The sequence below is a fragment of the Heterocephalus glaber genome, unplaced genomic scaffold, assembly GCF_053883595.1.
Source record: "Heterocephalus glaber isolate CG9 unplaced genomic scaffold, H.glaber_assembly_v1.0 deba00001547, whole genome shotgun sequence".
NCBI classification, from domain to species: domain Eukaryota; kingdom Metazoa; phylum Chordata; class Mammalia; order Rodentia; family Bathyergidae; genus Heterocephalus; species Heterocephalus glaber.
Window position 1 is genome coordinate 10,510,323 of NW_028258340.1, and position 19,089 is coordinate 10,529,411.

At 35.0% G+C, this 19,089-nt stretch overlaps 1 protein-coding gene across 11 annotated transcripts in view; it reads left to right on the top strand.

The window, feature by feature from the left end:
- LOC101708200 (X-linked retinitis pigmentosa GTPase regulator) overlaps window positions 1-19,089 on the top strand; it is a 126,914-nt gene that overhangs the window by 18,443 nt on the left and 89,382 nt on the right. For all 11 annotated transcript variants that reach the window (XR_015442438.1, XR_015442437.1, XM_087189864.1 and 8 more), the window contains 4 exons: window positions 3,526-3,681; window positions 7,184-7,308; window positions 12,344-12,529; window positions 13,838-14,000. Coding sequence is in view for 9 of the 11 variants with exons in the window: in XM_087189864.1 (XP_087045990.1) it covers window positions 3,526-3,681; window positions 7,184-7,308; window positions 12,344-12,529; window positions 13,838-14,000 (630 nt within the window). In the remaining 2 variants the exon portion in view is untranslated. The remainder of the gene's footprint in view (window positions 1-3,525; window positions 3,682-7,183; window positions 7,309-12,343; window positions 12,530-13,837; window positions 14,001-19,089) is intronic.

A 19,089-nucleotide genomic window follows, 5' to 3' on the forward strand; every position in this document is an offset into this window, starting at 1 on the left:
TTGTTTTTCCTCTGCTTCCTACTCTAATCCCTGTCATGTTTATTAAGCTTTGTTTTCTCTGAACTACAACTTCTAAGTGGATCTTTTTCTAAGTTAGAAATAATTTTTTCAAAGTCTCTCTGAATTCAGAAGTAGAAAAAAATTCTAAGGTTTAGATTTATTTTGAATTCTTGCTGACAAAATGAAGTTTTAGATAATTTATAAATATTTAGTCTAGAATAAATATTTTTGAGATTTTATGAAAATTTATTGTATAGACAGAAATACTACTTATGCATTATCTATCTAGTTTTTACAAAGATTATACAGTTAGTTTAGTAGGTGATTCAACATTATTCTGAATCACACAGTTATTGGTTATTTAACAATATAAAATCAATCACATATTAAAATATTTTCCTATAAGTGAGCAAGGACATAATCCATGATATTTTTATTTTTAATTTTACTTAAAATTTAAAATGTCCTTAAAGTGTGATATTTTCTTGCAGTATTAAACACATTTAGATTTCAGACTTTGTTTTGAGGTTAAAAATCATGTTTCCAGAAATTGATTTTCTCTAAATTTTTGCAGATTAGGGGATCTCACATATCAGTAAAGTTCTCTTTTTAAAAAAATTTTTGTAATTATGAGATGCATCTTTTTGACAGACCTGGAGCAGTTGCTGTCTGCTGCTAAGGTTTTCCACAGTATCAAAAAAAAAAAAGCCTTGCATTTCCTATCTGCCCAATTGTAGCAGCCAACATTGAATGAAAAAATACAGGAGAAAAGCTTATAATACAGGGAAAACCATGGAAACTTTGTGCAATTCATAAATAACTTGTAAACAGTGAAGAATTTATTTGACTTGAAAGAAGAATCTAATTTTAAAATTTAAAACATAAGAAACAAGTAGCTGCCAACTTCTGACTAGCTTTTACCTAAGTACAGGCATTAAAAAAAAATGACTCTTTTCACTGTCATATAAAATAAGGAACATTTTGAAAACAAAAAATTAAAAGCTCTTGATTGTATAATAAAAGATACCTGATTAAGTTATAGGAATTTATCTGCTTGAAAGCATTCACTGCTTTGCTGTTTTTCACATTATTCAATGGACCCATGAAAGCTTTATTCTGAGCCACCTTGATGAGGAACTTGTGTTCCAGAACCTAGTATAGACAGAAATATTAAATATTTAATGGTAGGTAATAAATGGACTTCACTTTGAGTACTAAATTGGATAGTAAGAGAGTTATGAAATACTTTCTGAGGCCTTTAGGAAAAAATAGCTAATTATCTGTTCTAGGTAATTCCTTTCACTAAAGGAAAGGATTTAGATTATTTGATTCTATGTATATCCTGCCTCCCCCCCAAAAAAAACACCAACTTTGCTTATCTATGTCTATAACTCTGATCTTAAAACCTATTTGGGTAGCCTTTATTTTAAATTATTTTAAAGATAATTTAAATTAGTTCTTTACTAATGAATTTATTTCAAACATACTATTGGCATATGACCAAGATTGGTTAAAAAATAAGAACTATTGATTGTAGGGATGGTGTGATTATACTTTTTCCTTAGAAGCAAGGAAGAATGAATTGCTGTGGGGAAAAGGCCATATGGGCACATGGGGCACACTAAGTGAGGCAGACTGACAGATGGAACCTTGGATATACTCTTGTCCACAGCAGTTACCAAAAGATGAGGAAGTCTAGTTATAAGATGGGTTCACAATGAAATTTGAGTCCCAAAGCAACTGATAATGTATCTTAACTTCTCCAGGTTATGTTTAAACAAACTTGAGTTCTCTACAGGGCAATACGTTATTTAGTCCTAAAATCACTTATATTCCATGAAATTACAGTAATATTGATCTGAAGCCAGATAATCAAATCTGTTTTCTTAATGTAGCATTTTATATTAACATTAAATTACATTGTTAAATGTCACAAAGGGATTATAGCCAAAAATTATACTATTTCATATATATATATATATATATGAAGACTCTCAGCTTATTTAACAAAATAGAAAATGCTATCATTAATCATCCAGGCACCTGAAAATGAACCTAACAAAACTTTATCTTATTATAAAACTTTTGTAATATGATCTAGGCTGCCTAAATAACTTCATTTCAAAGGCTACTATCAGATAGTCCAAGAGGTATGTTGGTCAGCTACAGATAGATAATTATTTTAATTTACTCAACATTCTGCTATTAAAGCTGGACATTTAGAATTGGAAATATGTTATGTGATTACTAGTTAAGAGGTGGTATTTTTATATTAAAATAAAAGATCTGTTCACTATTACTTCACTATGGCTTCGTATCCTAGGTGTAACATAATTTTCTTTTCTTTTTTTTTTTTTTGGTACCGGGGGTCGAACTCAGGTCCTTGCACTTGCGCAGCGGGCGGCGAAACCACTGAGCTAAATCCCTGGCCCTGTAACATATTTTCTTTAAGAAGTATCATCTATATTTTATAAAGCAAGCATTCTTATTAGATAGAAAAATATAAAACTGTGTGACAATAGACAGTTATGTACCCTTGTTGTCAGAATTAGATAAATTGAATAAATAATTACTTTTTATAGAAAATGTTCTTTACAACTGTTTTCAGATTTGCCTGAATGTTTTTTCTTGTAATCTTATTAGATAGGGATTGTAACATCAGAGAGTCTAAGTAACTTGTCTACTTGCCACAGCTAATAATCATGTAGTTTTGTGTTCTAGCCTTAGTGTGAAATTCTTGCTCTTTTCCACGTAGTAGGAGAAAGTCCATGCACTAAATTAAGGAGAAGATCAACACTGTGCTCCCTAACACATTGACCAGGAAAATTGTGTATAAAAGAACTCTTTTGTCATCACTTATGTGTGCTATTTTTGTGCTTTTCCATTTGTAGAAAATATATGAGCCAATATTGATTGAGTTGCTGGAGGCTTTTTGGAATATGTTGAAAATATTAATATAGAGGAATGCTTTTCCCTTCTTTTCATTAGTATTGCATTTCCTAGTAAATGAACTTTCTTGTGAATAAATCTAGCATATCCATCATGTGTTAATTCTCATGCACATTGTTTTCTGAAGTTGTATTTTATAAAACAGATTAAGCTACTTTTAAAAATAAGGGTTTTTTTGTAGGAGACACTATTGACTTTCTTATTTGTGACAGTGAAAGAAATTAGCTAATGAAACTTGATACTTTTTGAGCTGATATAGTAATTATAAGGACATTTCAGGTAGTTCTCTACTTAGGTATCTTATATCATACTTGTTGCTTATGTATAGCAATTCTTTCTTTGGTTACATATGAAAGATAAAATTTGACCCATGCTATAATTTTTGTAATTTTGTACCTTTTCGTTTTTCTCTTTTTACATCATTGAAAAATTTATACTTCAGTATTAGAGTTCTTACATGAGTGTTTATTTCAGAGACAATTACCCTTCATGGTAAAAATGGTAAAAACTTTTTTAGATATGATGGTGACAGTATCTGCTTCCCTGCAATCTTTTTCTTGTATTTGTCCCTTTCAGAGAAAGCTGTGTATGCTTTTGGGCTGGGACAGTTTGGTCAGCTAGGCCTTGGCACTTTTCTTTTTGAAACATCAGAACCTAAAGTCATTGAACAAATTAAGGATCAGAAAATAACTTATATTTCCTGTGGAGAAAATCACACAGCTTTGATAACAGGTATGGATTAAATTTTCTGTTTTATACTGATAGTACTGGGTATATTGTATTACAAAATAATATATTGAATGAATGTATCTAAATAAAGGGATTAGTAACAGAAAAATGCAATCCTTTGATTAGTATTCCAAAGTATAAAGTTATAAACTCCTTTTCATTATTTTAAATCAATTTAAATGTGGGGGATAGAGGTACAGCTCAGTGGCAAAATGTGTACTTAGTATAGGGGAGGCCTTGGGTTCAATCTCCAACACCAAAAAAAAGGAAGCCATCCAAAGATTTAGAACCTCAAAATAGGACACATATCAGAAGCTGGAATCCTCTTGAAATTATATCAATGTGAAGGCTTTTAACTTTGGTCAAGCCAGAGGGAAACATCCCACAAGAAAGAACTTATAATAGCCTTCCTGTTTTAATCTGACAGAGCTACATTCAGGCTGAATAAATTAAGATGCTTTTGCCACCAGGAGGTGTCATTGACATCTTCCTTCTCTTTCCACAGTAAAAGACACTTCAAAGGTCACTAAGTGAATATATCACTCACTCTGTGACTTCTCCTTTATCCAAAGAGATGTTCCTTTGGGCCTTCTTCTCAACTTCAGGAGAACTCAAGAAAATTCTTCCCTATAATGTTTCAGTAACTTACCTGTAGATAATTGATATACTCCACAGATCTAAATGGTTTTTAATAAAAGAGTCCATAATTTCCCTATTTTTATCTAAAAATGAAGTAAAGCATCAGTAATTCAGATATCATTTAGTATATTGAAATAATCCAAACTCTTGAATTTCTGCTTTTTCCTTCTTTCTAAAAAATTGCTAAAAAGGGAGCTCATCTAATGATATCTAGTTAGAGAAAGTGGGAACCTCCAAGTACAAGCAAGATACTTAGTTCCTTCTTCCCCATAGAACCACAGAACCCTTCAGAGGAAACAACCTACCCTATATGAAGTATCAGTGTTCTTATTAATGTAGAATGAAGTAGCACTATGTAGAGTGAAGAAGTATTGTTCATTCACTTGTCTCCTGAGAGTTGTTGGTATGTATCCTTCACTGTGGAATCCTAGCCTCAGCTTCTTTGTCTTAATGCCATTTTTCATCTGCTTTAAATTGCCATTAATAGCAAACACAGTCAGTACACAGTTTTTGTGTATCATCTGACATACAAAAAGATTTCTTAGTTAAATTTTCATACCTTTCCTCCTAAGGAAGAGCCCAAATAATTAAACATTAACTTTGGCTTTTTACTCATATATCCTCCTAGGGGACACCTTTTATGGATTTTGTTTTTTTTTTTGGTACCGGGGATCAAACTCGGGACCTTGTGCCCCTGAGGCAGGTGGCAGAACCACTGAGCTAAATCCCGGGCCCTATGGATTTTTTTCTTTTAAGACTGATGTGAGGTATGTAGTGAGTTGTCTGTAAAGTCCTGGGAGCTTCTTATTATAGCCAGTGGCTCATGTTTGAAAAAGCTCTCTGGAATTGGAAGTGCAATCAGGCAGCGTGGAGCAGAGTTCATTTTTTCAGACAAACATGAACCAAATTAGAAAAGCAGATCTTAGAAAGCATTTTTAGATGAAGAAACCCAAGGGAGAAAATTGATAAGGAATATATACAAAGAAAGGAAGTAAATATCTAATAGTAATAATTATAAGAGTCTAAATATTGGCTAGCACTTTTTATATGGAATCTGTTTATTTTTGTAAATTAATTTCTTTTTCTTTTTTTTGTGGTACTGGAGATCGAACTGAGGTCTTTGCGCTTGCACAGCAGGCAGTGAAACCACTGAGCTAAATCCCTGGCCCCTGTAAATTAATTTTTAAACTTATCACCTTACTGAATTATGTTATTTCCAATGATTTTTGAATTAATTCTTGTGAATGTTCTCAGTATGCAGTCACTTTGCTTTCTTATACCAGAAATTCCTGAATGTGATCTAATCATTAAAACCATTCATCTGGCTTCTTGCTACTCTTAAGATGGAGGTTAGAAATTCATAATCTGAACTAATGTACTTCTCTGTGGTTTGGTTCTGTCTTACCTGTTCAGACTCATCTCATACCACTCTCCCTTCCATGCTCTAGGCTCATTGATTGACTTTCAGCTTCTTGCCTGAGCCATGTTTTCTGTTGACTCAGGGACCATCTACGTATATACTGCTGATTCTTCTTATAACTAAACCCTATGCATTCTTCAGGTTTCAGTTTGAAAGCTTGACCTAATCCCCAGACTAGAAGGAAGTCCTCCTCCCCTATGCTCATATTAGCATCCATTATTTCTATTTCCATGGCTCTTAACCTAACTTGAGATGCAGCATATAAGGGAGGGGTTGATAAAAGGAGTGAGGATTCAGAATAACTGCTATGGTAGTGGGCAAAAGGTTAACTGGAAAGAAGTGACAAGATTATTCATCACATCATGGGTTCAGCTATAGAGTGGATCCAGTTATTGGTATAGAGACTAGTCATTGTGGTTAGTTGGCTTACGGTACTTCTTTAAGCAGTATTCTACAGCCCAGGAGCCAAATTAGTGAAGAGACAGATTGATCTAAGTCAGTAGTTCTCTATAACTGGTACTTTTGTTTCCCCAAGAGATGCTTGTGAAATCTAGAGATGGTTTTGATTGTCACAGCTCCAGGAAAGGGGATGTTGTTCTACTGGCATGTAGTGGATAGAGGCCAAGGATGTTGGTAAACATCTTACAGTGCATAGAATAGACCCAGCACAGGCAAGAATTATTCAGTCCCAAATGTCAATAGTGCGGTCTTAGTTACTTCTCTCATTGATGAAACAAAATACCTGATACCCAAAGTTAAAGGAGGAAAGGTTTATTTCAGCTCACAGTTTGTAGAGGTTTCAGTTCATAGTTGGCTGGTTCCAAGGCAGGGTGGCATGGCAGAGGGGCACCATAGTGGAGAAACAGTTCATGGTGTGGCAAACAGAAGGCAATGAGCACCAAGCAGCAAGCCTGTCTTCTTTCTATCCCTTTATATTCCATCCAGACTACAGTCCTATTGATTGGTGCCACCCATACCCAGGATAGGACTTCCATTATCCACACCCTTAATCCACGTTTACACACCCTAATCCAGCTACCATTGAAACTCCCTACCTATGACCACACCAGGCTTTGGAGGGACATCTAGATATAAGCCATAACAAGTGTTGAGGTTGAGAAACTCTGATCCATCAAATACCTGAGGAAAGAAGAAAATAGATTGTGTTGGGGTAGAGGGGGGTCAAAATAGAAGCATCTGTTTCCTTTGATAATATGTATATCACACATCCTGTGTTGTATTGCTACTTCCAGGTTTAGTGGTTTATTCTGTTATGTGTAAGACCTTAGACACCATAGAGAGTGTGGATCAATGGATCAAAGTGAATTCAATGTAGAATTTGATGGGAAAATTATTAATTGCAATATAAATTAATTTACTTATTGGTTTACACATAGAGGGATACAAGTAATACTTTTATAATTCTCTTCTTTTTTTGCATTTTAGATAAAGGCCTTGTGTACACTTTTGGAGATGGCCGGCATGGAAAATTAGGACTTGGAGTAGAGAATTTTACCAATCAGTTCTTTCCCATTGTGTGCTCCGAATTCTTGAGATTTACAGTTCAGTTGGTAAGGGTATCACATTCTCGTTTTTACATTTTCATATTTCTGTTTTGCGTCAGTGTATCATAGAAAATAAGTTTTTATGTTTGAAAGAATATGATATGTATAATCAATTTAATTTTCTAAGAGCCACATGCCAGATATTATATCACTAAAAAAATCTGTTCCTTTCTTAACTTTCCTCTTTTAATATATTCCTTTTTGCCCAAATATTAACTCTTTTGATTCTCATGTCTTTTGAAAGCCAGACTGTGCCATGCCTGTAAACTTTTTTAAAAAATACGTTCTATTGGCTAAATAATGAATGCACTGAGAATGAAATTAGGAAAACAATACCTTTACAATAGCAACAAGAAAAATTAAATACTTAGGAATTAACCTAACCAAAGAAGGAAAAGACCCCTACAGCAAAAACTACGGTACTCTAAAAAAGATTAAAGAGAACTTCAAAAAATGGAATAATATCCTCTGTTCCTGGATAGGGAGACCCCTAATGTAGTCCCAATCAAAATACCAACCACATTCCTTACAGATCTAGAAAAAGCAATCCTAAAATTCATATAGAACCAGAAGAGACCTAGAATAGCAAAAGCAGTTCTTGGCAACAAGAAAAAAGCAAGAGGCACCACAGTCCCAGATTTGAAGTTACATTACAATGCTGCAGTGAGAAAAAACAGCATGCATGGTACTGGCACAAAAACAGATAAGTGGATCAATGGAATAGAGTAAAGGATGCAGAAGCATGCAGTTATCTGATCTTTGACAAAGAGGCTAAAAACACACTGGAGGAAAGATGGCCTCTTTAAAAAATGGTGCTGAGAAAATTGGCTTTCCACGTGCAGAAGATTGAGTCTAGAACATGTATCGCACGATGTACTAAACTAAAATCAAAATAGATCAGAGATCTAAAAGCTAAAACAAAAATAATCTGGAAAATAAAATAGGTTAAACTCTTGAAGACATAGTCATAGGCATAGGTAAGGACTTTCTGAACAGAACCTCAATTGCACAAGAAATAACTTCAAGAATCAGTAAATGGAGTCACATCAAATTTAAAAGCTTCTTCACAGCAAAGGAAACAACCAATAGAGTGAAGAGACAGCCTACAGAATGGGAAAAAAATTTGCCAGCTTTCCTTTGGACAGAGGACTAATATCTGGAATATATAAAGAACTAAAAAAATTAGACCCAATCAAAAAATAGGCAACTGAAATGAATAGATACTTCTCAGAAGAAGTATAAATAGCCATTATATATATGAAAAAATATTCAGCATCTCTGGCTATTAGACAGATGCAAATTAAAACAGCACTGACTCCATCTTACTCCAGAAAGAATAGAGATCATCAAGAAATCAAATAGTAACAAATGTTGACAGAGCTATTGGGGAAAAGGAATTCTGCATTGTTGGTGGTACTACAAACTAGTACAACCAATATAGAAATCAGAATGGATATTGCTCAAAAACTAAAAATAGAAGCCAGGCATGGTGGCACATGCTTGTGATCCCAGTACTTGGGAGGCTGAGGCAGGAGAATTGCCATGAGTTTGAGGCCAGCCTGGAATACATAGTGAGTTCAGGGCCAGCCTGAACCGCATAGCAAGACCTTATGTCAAAAAACAAAACAAAACACCCTAAAATAGAAATTCCATTTGACTTAGCTACTCTTCTATTCCCCTCTTAGGTATCTTTGTGAAAGAGTTACAAGATAGTTATATTACAGTGACACATAAATAACCATGTTTATGGCCATACAACTCACAATAGCTAAATCTTGGAATTAGCCTATATGTCTATCAGACGAATGAAGAAAATTTAGTATTTATACACCATGGAGTACTACTCTGCCATAAGGAAGGATATATTTGAGTCATTTGTAGGAAAATGGATGTACCTTGAGACCATGATGTTAAGTGAAATTAATCAGACACACAAGCTTAAATACAGTATCATATGGTTTCTTTTATATGAGAAACCCAAAACATAAAAAGTAAAATAAAAGGTACATACATCTTTTGCAAAAGGGAAGGGAACCAAGAGATGGAAGGAGAGGGGAGAGAGGGAAGGGGAAGGAAAAAAAAAGAATTTAGATGTGTTATGTACATGTATTATACCAACTTCCCACGAGGATTGTAATCATTATGTATTGAAAACATGTAGTAATAAAAAATAAAAATTAAAAAAAGAAAATATGTCATTGGCTAAGCATTATTCAGATAAGAATGTATCATTTCAGTGTCACATCACCATCAGCACCATTTCTCTGTTGTTTGTAATAGTTTTGCCAGTTAAGAACTGTAGACTTTTCACATACTTTACAGTACAGTGAGCTTTATAGAGACAGTGTCACAGCACTGGATGACCCTGTGCCTCTCTGAGGAAAAACAAGTAAACATAGGCATAGAAAATCCCAAGAAGCTGAGAGGCAAAATCTTACCATATGCATTCTTTGTGCAAACTTGCCAGGAGAAGCACAAGAAAAAGAATCCAGATGCTTCCATCAAGTTGTCATTTTCTGAGAAGTGCTCTGAGAGGTGGAATACCATGAGTGCTGGTAAGAAAGGGAAATTTGAAGACATGGCAAAAGTGGACAAGGACCATTTTGAAAGAGAAATGAAAACCTATATCCTTCCTACAGGGAAAGCAAAAAAGAAAGCCAAGGATCCTATTGCATCTAAGTGGCAACCTTTTGCCTTGTTCTTCTTTGAGTATCACCCAAAAATCAAATGAGAACATTACACCCTATCCATTAGTATTATTGCAGAGATGTGGAATATTACTGCTGCAGATGACAGGAAGACTTAAGAAAGCTGCTTAGCTGAACTAAGAAAAGGATATTGCTGATTACTGAGATAAAGGAAAACCTGATGCAGCAAAAAAGGGAGTCATTAAGGCTGAACAAAGCAAGAAAAAGAACAAGGAAGACAAAAAGGGGATGAGGAGATGAAGATGAAAAGATAATGATGAATAAGTTGGCTTTAGCACAGTTGTGGTTTTTTTTTTTTTTTGTCTAGAAGGCATCCCCCCCATATGCAATTCACTCCTTTAAGGAAAAAAACATGAAATGTAAAGCTATCTAAGATTTGTGTTTTAATCTATACGGGGTTTTGTATGGTTAACACACTACCAAGTGTGTCTTGAGATAGCCCTGTCCTTGTGGCATTTTCAGTAGCTAATAACCCTGCCTGATACAGTATGGGTGTTGTAAAATGGCATGGAAATTTAGAACAGGTTCTTGTTTGAACATAGCATGTATTAGTTATACATGGGTATGGTAGTTTTTTCATCTTGCATTGTTTCTGACACAGCTTATACAAAACATTTCCTATTCTGTTAACTAATACCACTCTGTAATTGTTTTTTTAAATTTTATTTTATTGGTACAATTTAGGTATACGATATAATGACATTCATCATTGGAAATTTGCACCTTTACATAATCTCTCTTGTTTCTTATTTTTCCCACTTCCCCTGCCCTCCCTTCAACCCCTCCATCCCTATTTACAAAGACTTTGTTTCCATTTTTTCATTTTCTCATATTAATTCCATTCCCTTCTTTCCTTCCCCCTATCCCTCCCACTTCCTCTTCCCCTTTGCCCCTTTTCTTCCTATTTCACATTATCTATTATACCATTTAGTCCTTATTTACACTTTCAGTTTCTCACACTAGAGAAACTCTTTGGTATTTACACATACCACTCTGTAATTGTAAAACAAAAAGTTGGAGCTGTTTTGTTGATATTCTGATTGTCTCTAAGTAAATATTTTTTATTAGTAAAAAGTACTATAGACTTGTGAAAATTCTGTTTACTTGGTCATGAAACTATTTCTTCTTCAAAGACACATTGTCTCATACTATAGAACACTTCCATTCATTTGACAACCACTTAAGGAAAGCCTGCTATGTGCAAGAGAGTAGACAAAGTATTTAGGCATACAAAATATCCAGCAGTGAACGAAATGACCAACCTCCTCATTCGTTGAGGTTATAGTCTTTAAATTTTTTTTTTTGTTTTGGTACCAGGGATCGAACTCGGGTCCTTGTGCTTGCAGGGCAGGTGGTGGAAACACTGAGCTAAATCCCTGGTCCAAAAAAATTTTTTTTTAGACAGAGTCTCACTATGTAGCCTAGGCTTGCCTTGAAGTTGCTGTTTAGCCCAGATTGGCCTTGAATTCATGATCTTCCTACTTCAGTCTCCTGAATGCTGGGATTGCAGGCATGTGCTACCATGCCCAGCTCTTCATTGGGCTTATAGTATTATGGGGATAATAATTTTATAAAGTTACAAAAAGTGTAGGTAAATTTTAAATTTGAAAATACTATAAAGGAAAGGTGCAGAATATGCTATTCTTACACCACCAGGTAGAACACTAAAAAGTGGCTAGAATTTTTGTATTAAAAATACTCTGGGTTTTTTAGCACTTCCTTGAAATCCATTTATTTTTCAAAATTCTTTGAAGGTTTATGTCATTTTTCATTGTTCCATCATCGTTCATGCTTACATTTTCCTCTAAGGACTTTTAAGCATTAAACATAGAAAGTGTTCATGTGACAAAAAAGACTTTGTTTATCCCAAGAGACTGATTTATCCTTGGATCATTTTTTTCCCCAGTAGAACTTCACTGAACTGTTATTTTAAGTTTTTAGTGTTGCACACATATTAAAATATAACATTTTCAAACTTGTAAGGAGACATGAAATATGAGTAATTTCTTCTCTGTATTATATTAAGTTGAAAGCAAATGGTGGATTAAACTTGTTCTAATTTTTAATCATAATGTTTAAAGATTATGTATTTTAATTCATATGTGTGTTTGGAGAGAGAGAAAGATGTGGGAGAGAGGGAGAGAGAAGAGGAGCAGGAGGGTGGAGGAGGAGGGAGGAGAAGAAAAAGAAGAAGAGAGAAGAGATAATTTATGAGTCAGTCTAGGAAGTCTACCTGTAAGTAAATGAGTTGTAGCTGATCTGATAACTGTTAAAAATCCATTTGTGTTTGATGCCTATGTCAATTAATTTTTTTTTTAAATTTATGCTTGTAGGTTGCTTGTGGTGGATGTCAAACACTAGTTTTTGCCTCTCCACGCATCAATGTGGTGGGAGAAAGTAACTTCAATGAAATAAATGATTTTTGCCTACCTGCAGTTCCTTTGCTACCCTCTGACAATCTGATCTCAGGAAATGTACTGCATAGAACTTTAGCAGCACGTTTGCGACGAAGAGAGCGGGTACAGTTGTGGCCTATATAATAATGTGATCTAGAATTGCAAAGAAAATGTGAAGAAAAACTTCTATTTTTTTAAATCAAAAAAGTATGTTTTCAGCTATGATTGCTAATAAAGTAATTATAGTTGAAGGCTTTTAAACTTTTAGAGGAATTCAGAGTGAAGTTATTAAAGACACAAAAGTGTGGAGTTCAAATTATCATGATAACTTCGACTTACAGACAGTAATACTATATCAAGTGTCCTTTTATAGGCCCTATTTATCACCTTAGAGTGACTGCTGCTTTTTTCAACTGTATATGGATTGACTTCTAATCTAACTTTTTACATACTTTCTGTTATTGTAGTAGGACACCTGACATGAGATCTACCCATGGAACAGATTTTTAATTGTACAATATAGTATTGTTAATATAGGCACTATTTTATATTGTATAGCGGTCCCTAGGACATAATCATCTTGCCTAATGCTATATTCTTTTGTCTTTTAGTTAGGCCTTATGAGCAGTGAAAGGTTATATACCATGGGCAGTGAAACATGGAGAACTAATAAGGACCTCAGTTTGAGAGGGGAAGTATTCTCAATTAAATTTATAGATTCTCATTCTGTGCTTTAAAATTACAATTTCAGGGCCGGGGATTTAGCTCAGTGGTTTCGCCTCCTGCTGCGCAAGCGCAAGGACTCGAGTTCGATCTCCAGTACCAAAAAATAAAATGAAATAAAATAAAATTACAATTTCAGTGACACTTTTTTTAAAAAAGAAAATGTTAAATATTTAAAGGAGACATACCTTTTTTTGAAAATTACTTCAAGTTCTAAAACTCATTCCTTTTAAAATTAAAAGGTTAACTCTGGCTTTTTACTACTAAGAAGAATATTTTGTTTTACAAAGAAAATGCACACACACTTATTCCCCAACATGTGAAAAACAGTTTAGAGTAACTAAGATACAGAGACAACAGAACAAAACATTTTTGAATTCCTGGGGATTATTAGGTAAATGAGCTGGGTGTGATTGTGCAAGTCTATAATCCTAGCACTCGGGGAGGCCGATGCAGGAGGATCACAAGTTCAAGTCCAGCCTAGGCAGCTTAGTGACTCAGCAAAACCTTGTCTCAAAAACAGGCTGGGGATGTGGCTCAGTGTAACGGCCACCAAAAGAAAAAGAAAAAAAGAAAAAAAGAGTATTTGTGAAATGTTGGCAGACTTTGAAGTCTTTCTCATAAATATTTTTAGCAACTGCAGGGAAATTTATGCCAATGTTATATGTAATGTCATCTGACAGTTCATTTAACCTATTTGTTTTAAAGGAGAGATCCCCAGATCCTATTCAAATGATGCGAACACTACCTCCATTAGAGGGGACTGCTACAGCACCTGCTTCTTTTGCCCCTGCTTTAGTCCCTTTCAGTTTGTCTGTGAGTAACCTCTCAGAGAAAAATACCTTTGACCCTATGGAGCCACTTGAGCCAGGTAATATTTCCTACCTTGCCTACTTTCAGGAGAAATGTGTGTTTTATTCCTATTGCTTTCACGTTTATCTTAAGATTCTTTTCTAGTTCATTACATTGTCCTCTCCCTAATAAGAGCTTGACATCTCTCATGTGAATTCATGTCCAGGAATATGCTTACAAAAAAGAAAGCACTGTCAGTGGCCCTAAGAGTGACATGGAACCACTACAGCATATCTGTTTATATAGCAATGGTTAATATTTATGGAATCTTCCTTTATATTACCTTTTTTACACCCTGAAGGAACTCCATGACATAAGTGGAAGTTATAGTCTTCATTTTATAAATGAGAAAAGCAAGGCTTGAAGAGATTGAGTGACCTGTCTAAGGTCACTTAGCTAATAAATGAAGTGGATCTGTATTTTCAGGTTTTCTGGGACTATGTGAAATTCCATACTTAGGTAGTAATGCATAGTGGTTCAAAGTATGGTGTATGGAGTTCACTTGATCTGGGCTTGTATCCAACTCTTGACTTTTACTGTGTGGCTGACTTAATCTAAGCCTCATTTTCCTTATCTTTGAAATGGGTCTATTAATCCCTGCCTCAGAGAGTGATTGTGAGCATTCAGTGAAATCAGGTATGTAAAACACTTAGCATTGAGCTCAGCCCCTCTAAAAACCCCTTAATAAATATGATTTTTTTTTATAAAACAAAACATGACTGTATTTCAAAACATAACCAAAAAATAAAACAACAAAGTAAATAGGAAACACCAAGTATTTCACAGTGGCAATGCATGACAAAAATCTTTACATACTGAATCCTCCATCATCTCTTAGGAATTAGGAACAGTTCTGTTACTACAAAGGGAAGTGAAAGAAACATAAAAACTAACACAAAGGAACAGTAATGTTATACAAAGATGAGATGGCTCAACAGTATGGTGTTTAAAGATGAGAAAGATTAACATTAAGAAAAACCACTTATATTACATTAGCAATTATTAGTACATATTGTTATCTAATGGTCACAGTTTTGGAATAGATATGATTATTAACACCTCTACGTCATTGCCTGTTAAATACAGATTTCATGATTTAAATTGTAATCCCAACTCTTACTATTATACACCCATTCTACATGATGTTGTTTACAGACATTGGTGGATCTTAGTGGTGTCTATATTTTACTGAAGGATATGTGCTTGGATGACAGGTGCAGGACAGGAAAATAGGACCATGAGATCAGAAGAAACAGGTTTGGAATTAAGATAAACCTGCACATCAAGGATTAAGACCTGTGGCACAGATCATTTTTAGTATCTTCGAGATCAAGAAACTATGTAAAAGGTTGAAATAGCAAAGGATTGGGAACTCAGGCAAGAGAAAGCCACAGGAACTGAATATTAAGTATAAGTAGGATCTGATAATTAACTAATTTCCTGCATCTGACCCACAGCTTTTATATAGTTCCTCTTTTAAAAATTAATTTTATTGGTATACTTTTGATACACATAATGATCACATTCATCATAGGGAATTTGCACCTGTACATAATGTATCTTGGTTTTTTTTTTTGTTGTTGTTGTTTTTTGGTACCAGGGATCAAACTCAGGACCTTGCTTGTGAGACAGGCGTGGTGCTAAATCCCCAGCCTTCTACATAATATATCTTGATTCTTCTCTTTTACACATTCCCCTCCCCTCCCTTCAACCCTTCTTCTCCTCCTTATTTACATAAGCTTTGCCTCCATTTGTTTCCTTCTTTTCTTTTTCCATTCCTTCCCTTCTCTTCCCCCTTTCCTCCTCCCTTGTCCCCCTTCCCATTTGAACATTTTCTTCCTACTTCCCAAGATCTTTCATCCATTTTGGTCCTTATTTACCCTTTTGGTTTTTCACACAAGAGAAACAGTATGTATTTAAATGTATGTATACGATTTATCTCACAAAGGTGCATCCATTTACCTAAAAGTGTCTCAAGTTTATCCTTTATGGCAGGGTAGTACTCCATTGTGTATAAGAACCATATTTTCTTTATCCATTCATTGGTTGATGGGCATTTGGGCTGTTTCCAAGATTTAGCTATTACAAACTGTGCTGCTATAAACATGGATGTATATACATTGCTGTGGTATGATGCTTTCAATTCTTCAGGAAGATACCAAGAAGGGACATAGCTGGGTCAAATGGAACCTCTAATCCTAGTTTTTTGAGGAATCTCCACACTGATTTGCACAGTGGTTCTACCAGTCTACACTCCCACCAACATTGGAGAAGGGTTCCTTTTTCCCCACAGCCTCACCGGCATTTGTTATTAGTTGATTTCTTGATGATAGCCACTCTTTCTGGAATGAGATGGAATCTCAGTGTTGTTTTAATTTGCATCTCTCAGATGACCAGTGATGTTAAACATTTTTTCATATATTGATTTGCTCTTTGTACTTCTTCAACTAAGAAGTATCTTATACATTTCAGATGCTCCTTTTTGGATTAGGGCTTTAAATTTGGGGGTCTGATTTTTTTTGAGTTTTTTATATATTCTAGATATTAGTCCTTTGTCTGAGGAATAGCTGGTAAAATTTTTTTCTCATTCTGTGGGTTGTCGTTTCATTCTGTTGGTGGTTTCTTTTAGTAAGTATCAGTGGCAGTCTTCAGCCCTGGACATTGAAAAGATAGGAATAAATTCTGACAAGCAGTGTGTAAAAGGAAAAGAGAAGTTTATCTTTTGGAGAAAGTTGTTTTCTACTTTAAGATATTTAAATGTGAAGCTATACATAATTTTGTAGCTGGATCAAAAAAAAAAGCCATCCCTTACCTTGTTGTGACTTTATTAAAACACATAATAACAAGTAATTTGTAAGTTATAGCCAACATATAATGTGACTTTTTCTAAATCATTGGCAGACTTTAGTCTTTATAATGGAAGGAAATGGATCAGGGTAGTTCTTGCTCAGAAGGAACCATTTATGCTAAAATAAAAGGATAAGAAAGTCACACAAAGAGACAGAATGTATGGATTTCAGGCAAAGATTTGGAGGAAATATATAAGGGAAAGATGACTAGTTGGGCTAGGAAGTGATGCACCCAGCAGAAAAAGATGATTTTAGAGAAAGACAAAGGGAAAAATTATTCTTCATGTTATAAGCCAGAAGAGGCCTATTTGATTTGAATGTTTTTCTTGAGTATATTAGGAAGCAATTAATGGGTTTTAATATGTTCCCACCGGCTTGAATCACTAGTGGTACATGCATGACTGTCCTATCGGGCAGCTTCTACCACTGGTGGTAGAAGTAGTGCAGTCATGTATGGGACAGTCACGCGTGTATCACCAGTGGTTCAAGCTGCCCAGCAGTGTGAATGTGAATTATGACCCTGTCTTGAATGTGTTAGAATAGACTGATGTATTCTAATCCAATTTACGCTTTAAGATGATTACTTTGCCTCTGTGTGGATCATAGAAAAAGTAGAAAGAATATTTGTCAGCCTTTTCCAAGAGGTAATGGTGTATGGACCAAACTGTTTGCAGTGGAGATGGGAAGAAGGGACAAATTTGAAATATATTTTAGACATAGGTCCAACTAGACTTCGTAAACTTATTAATAGATTACACATAGGTGTGAAATAAAGGGAGAATCAAGGATAATTTCTAAGCAACAGGTCATTTGACAAGTCTGAGGAAGAAATTTAAGAATTGACTCTGTTTGTGAGGTGTGCAAATCGAAATGTCAAGCAGGCAGTTGAAAATGCAAGCCTAAAGTTCAGAAAAGAGCTCTGGACCAGAGATACAGTCTTGAAAATAATCAACACAGAAATGGTACAGTATTGAAAATCCATGGCAGTTGTTGAAATCATCTGCTAGAGAGTAAAGTCAGAAGAGAAGCGAGTCCAATATTGTAGTTCTAAAATACATCTACCATTTAGAGGGTAGAAGAGGAAGAACCAACAAAGAAACCTTCCTCAGTCTTATCAGCGAATAAGGAGAGAGGAGAGAAATTAGAGAGTAGGGTCATGAATGCAAAGTATTGCTCAAAGGTCAAGAAAAAAGAGCTTAAAAGGTCAAAATATCCTGTGGATTTGGTATCAGAGATTACCAGTGACCTCAACAAGAGCAGTTCCAGGGGAAGATCTGGAAAGAAGCTAGAAGGTTAACACTTGAGGCATGAATGAGGAATGAGAAAGTGAAAGGAGATAGGCTGTCTAGGTCATTATTTTGTCTGTTTGGTCATGAAGTAGCCCAGACCTCTGGGCTGGCAGCTAGAGAGAACTGTGCGATCAGTGGTGAGAAATACTAAAGCACATTTGTATGCCAGTGGAGATGTTCATAACAGCTTGGTAGCCCAAGAAACAAGATGCAGAGCTCTCCAAAAACTGAAGAGGCTGGCATATACAGCAATCTTTGCTACAGGAAAGATGCCCTACATTTTAGCAGGAAAATTAGAACTTGGATACAAATGTAGGTAATTGTGTGTGTTTGTTGGTAAGAACAGGTGGATCAGGTTTGGTAATGTCTGTTTTCTCAGTCAAGTCCGACACAAGGCCATCAGTATAAATGAATTACACTATGTTTTCTAAACTTAAATTCTCTGCCCTCTACATTCTGTCTGTGTAACACTTTTCATGTTACTATTCCTTAAATGCAGTTTAATTCTTACCTGCTTCACTGTGTTCAGAGAATTGCTAATATTTATGAAAATCAGTGAAGATTTTTCCCATAACATTTTCAACTGCTTTTTTTGCTTCATCTCTCAGTAATGTTTGTCTTATAACTTTTATTTCTATCAGGAATCTCTAAACTGTGGTCCATGGGCCACATCTAGCCATCCACATTGTTTTGTAAATAAAGTTTTGTTGCAACCCAGCAATATCCATTCTTTCATATATTGCCTATGGCTATTTCCATACTACATTATTAGATGTTAAGTTAGGACAAGACTGTATGGCTCACAAAGCCTAAAATATTCACTATGTGGCCTTTTGGAGAAAAACTGTGCTGACCCAATTTTGTTCAAACTAAGCAATTTATAATCTGACTTATTGAAAAGAGTATGGGCTGCAGAGTCAGACAGATCTGAGATTGACACTGGGCTCCACAAAGGTCATTGAAGCTTATT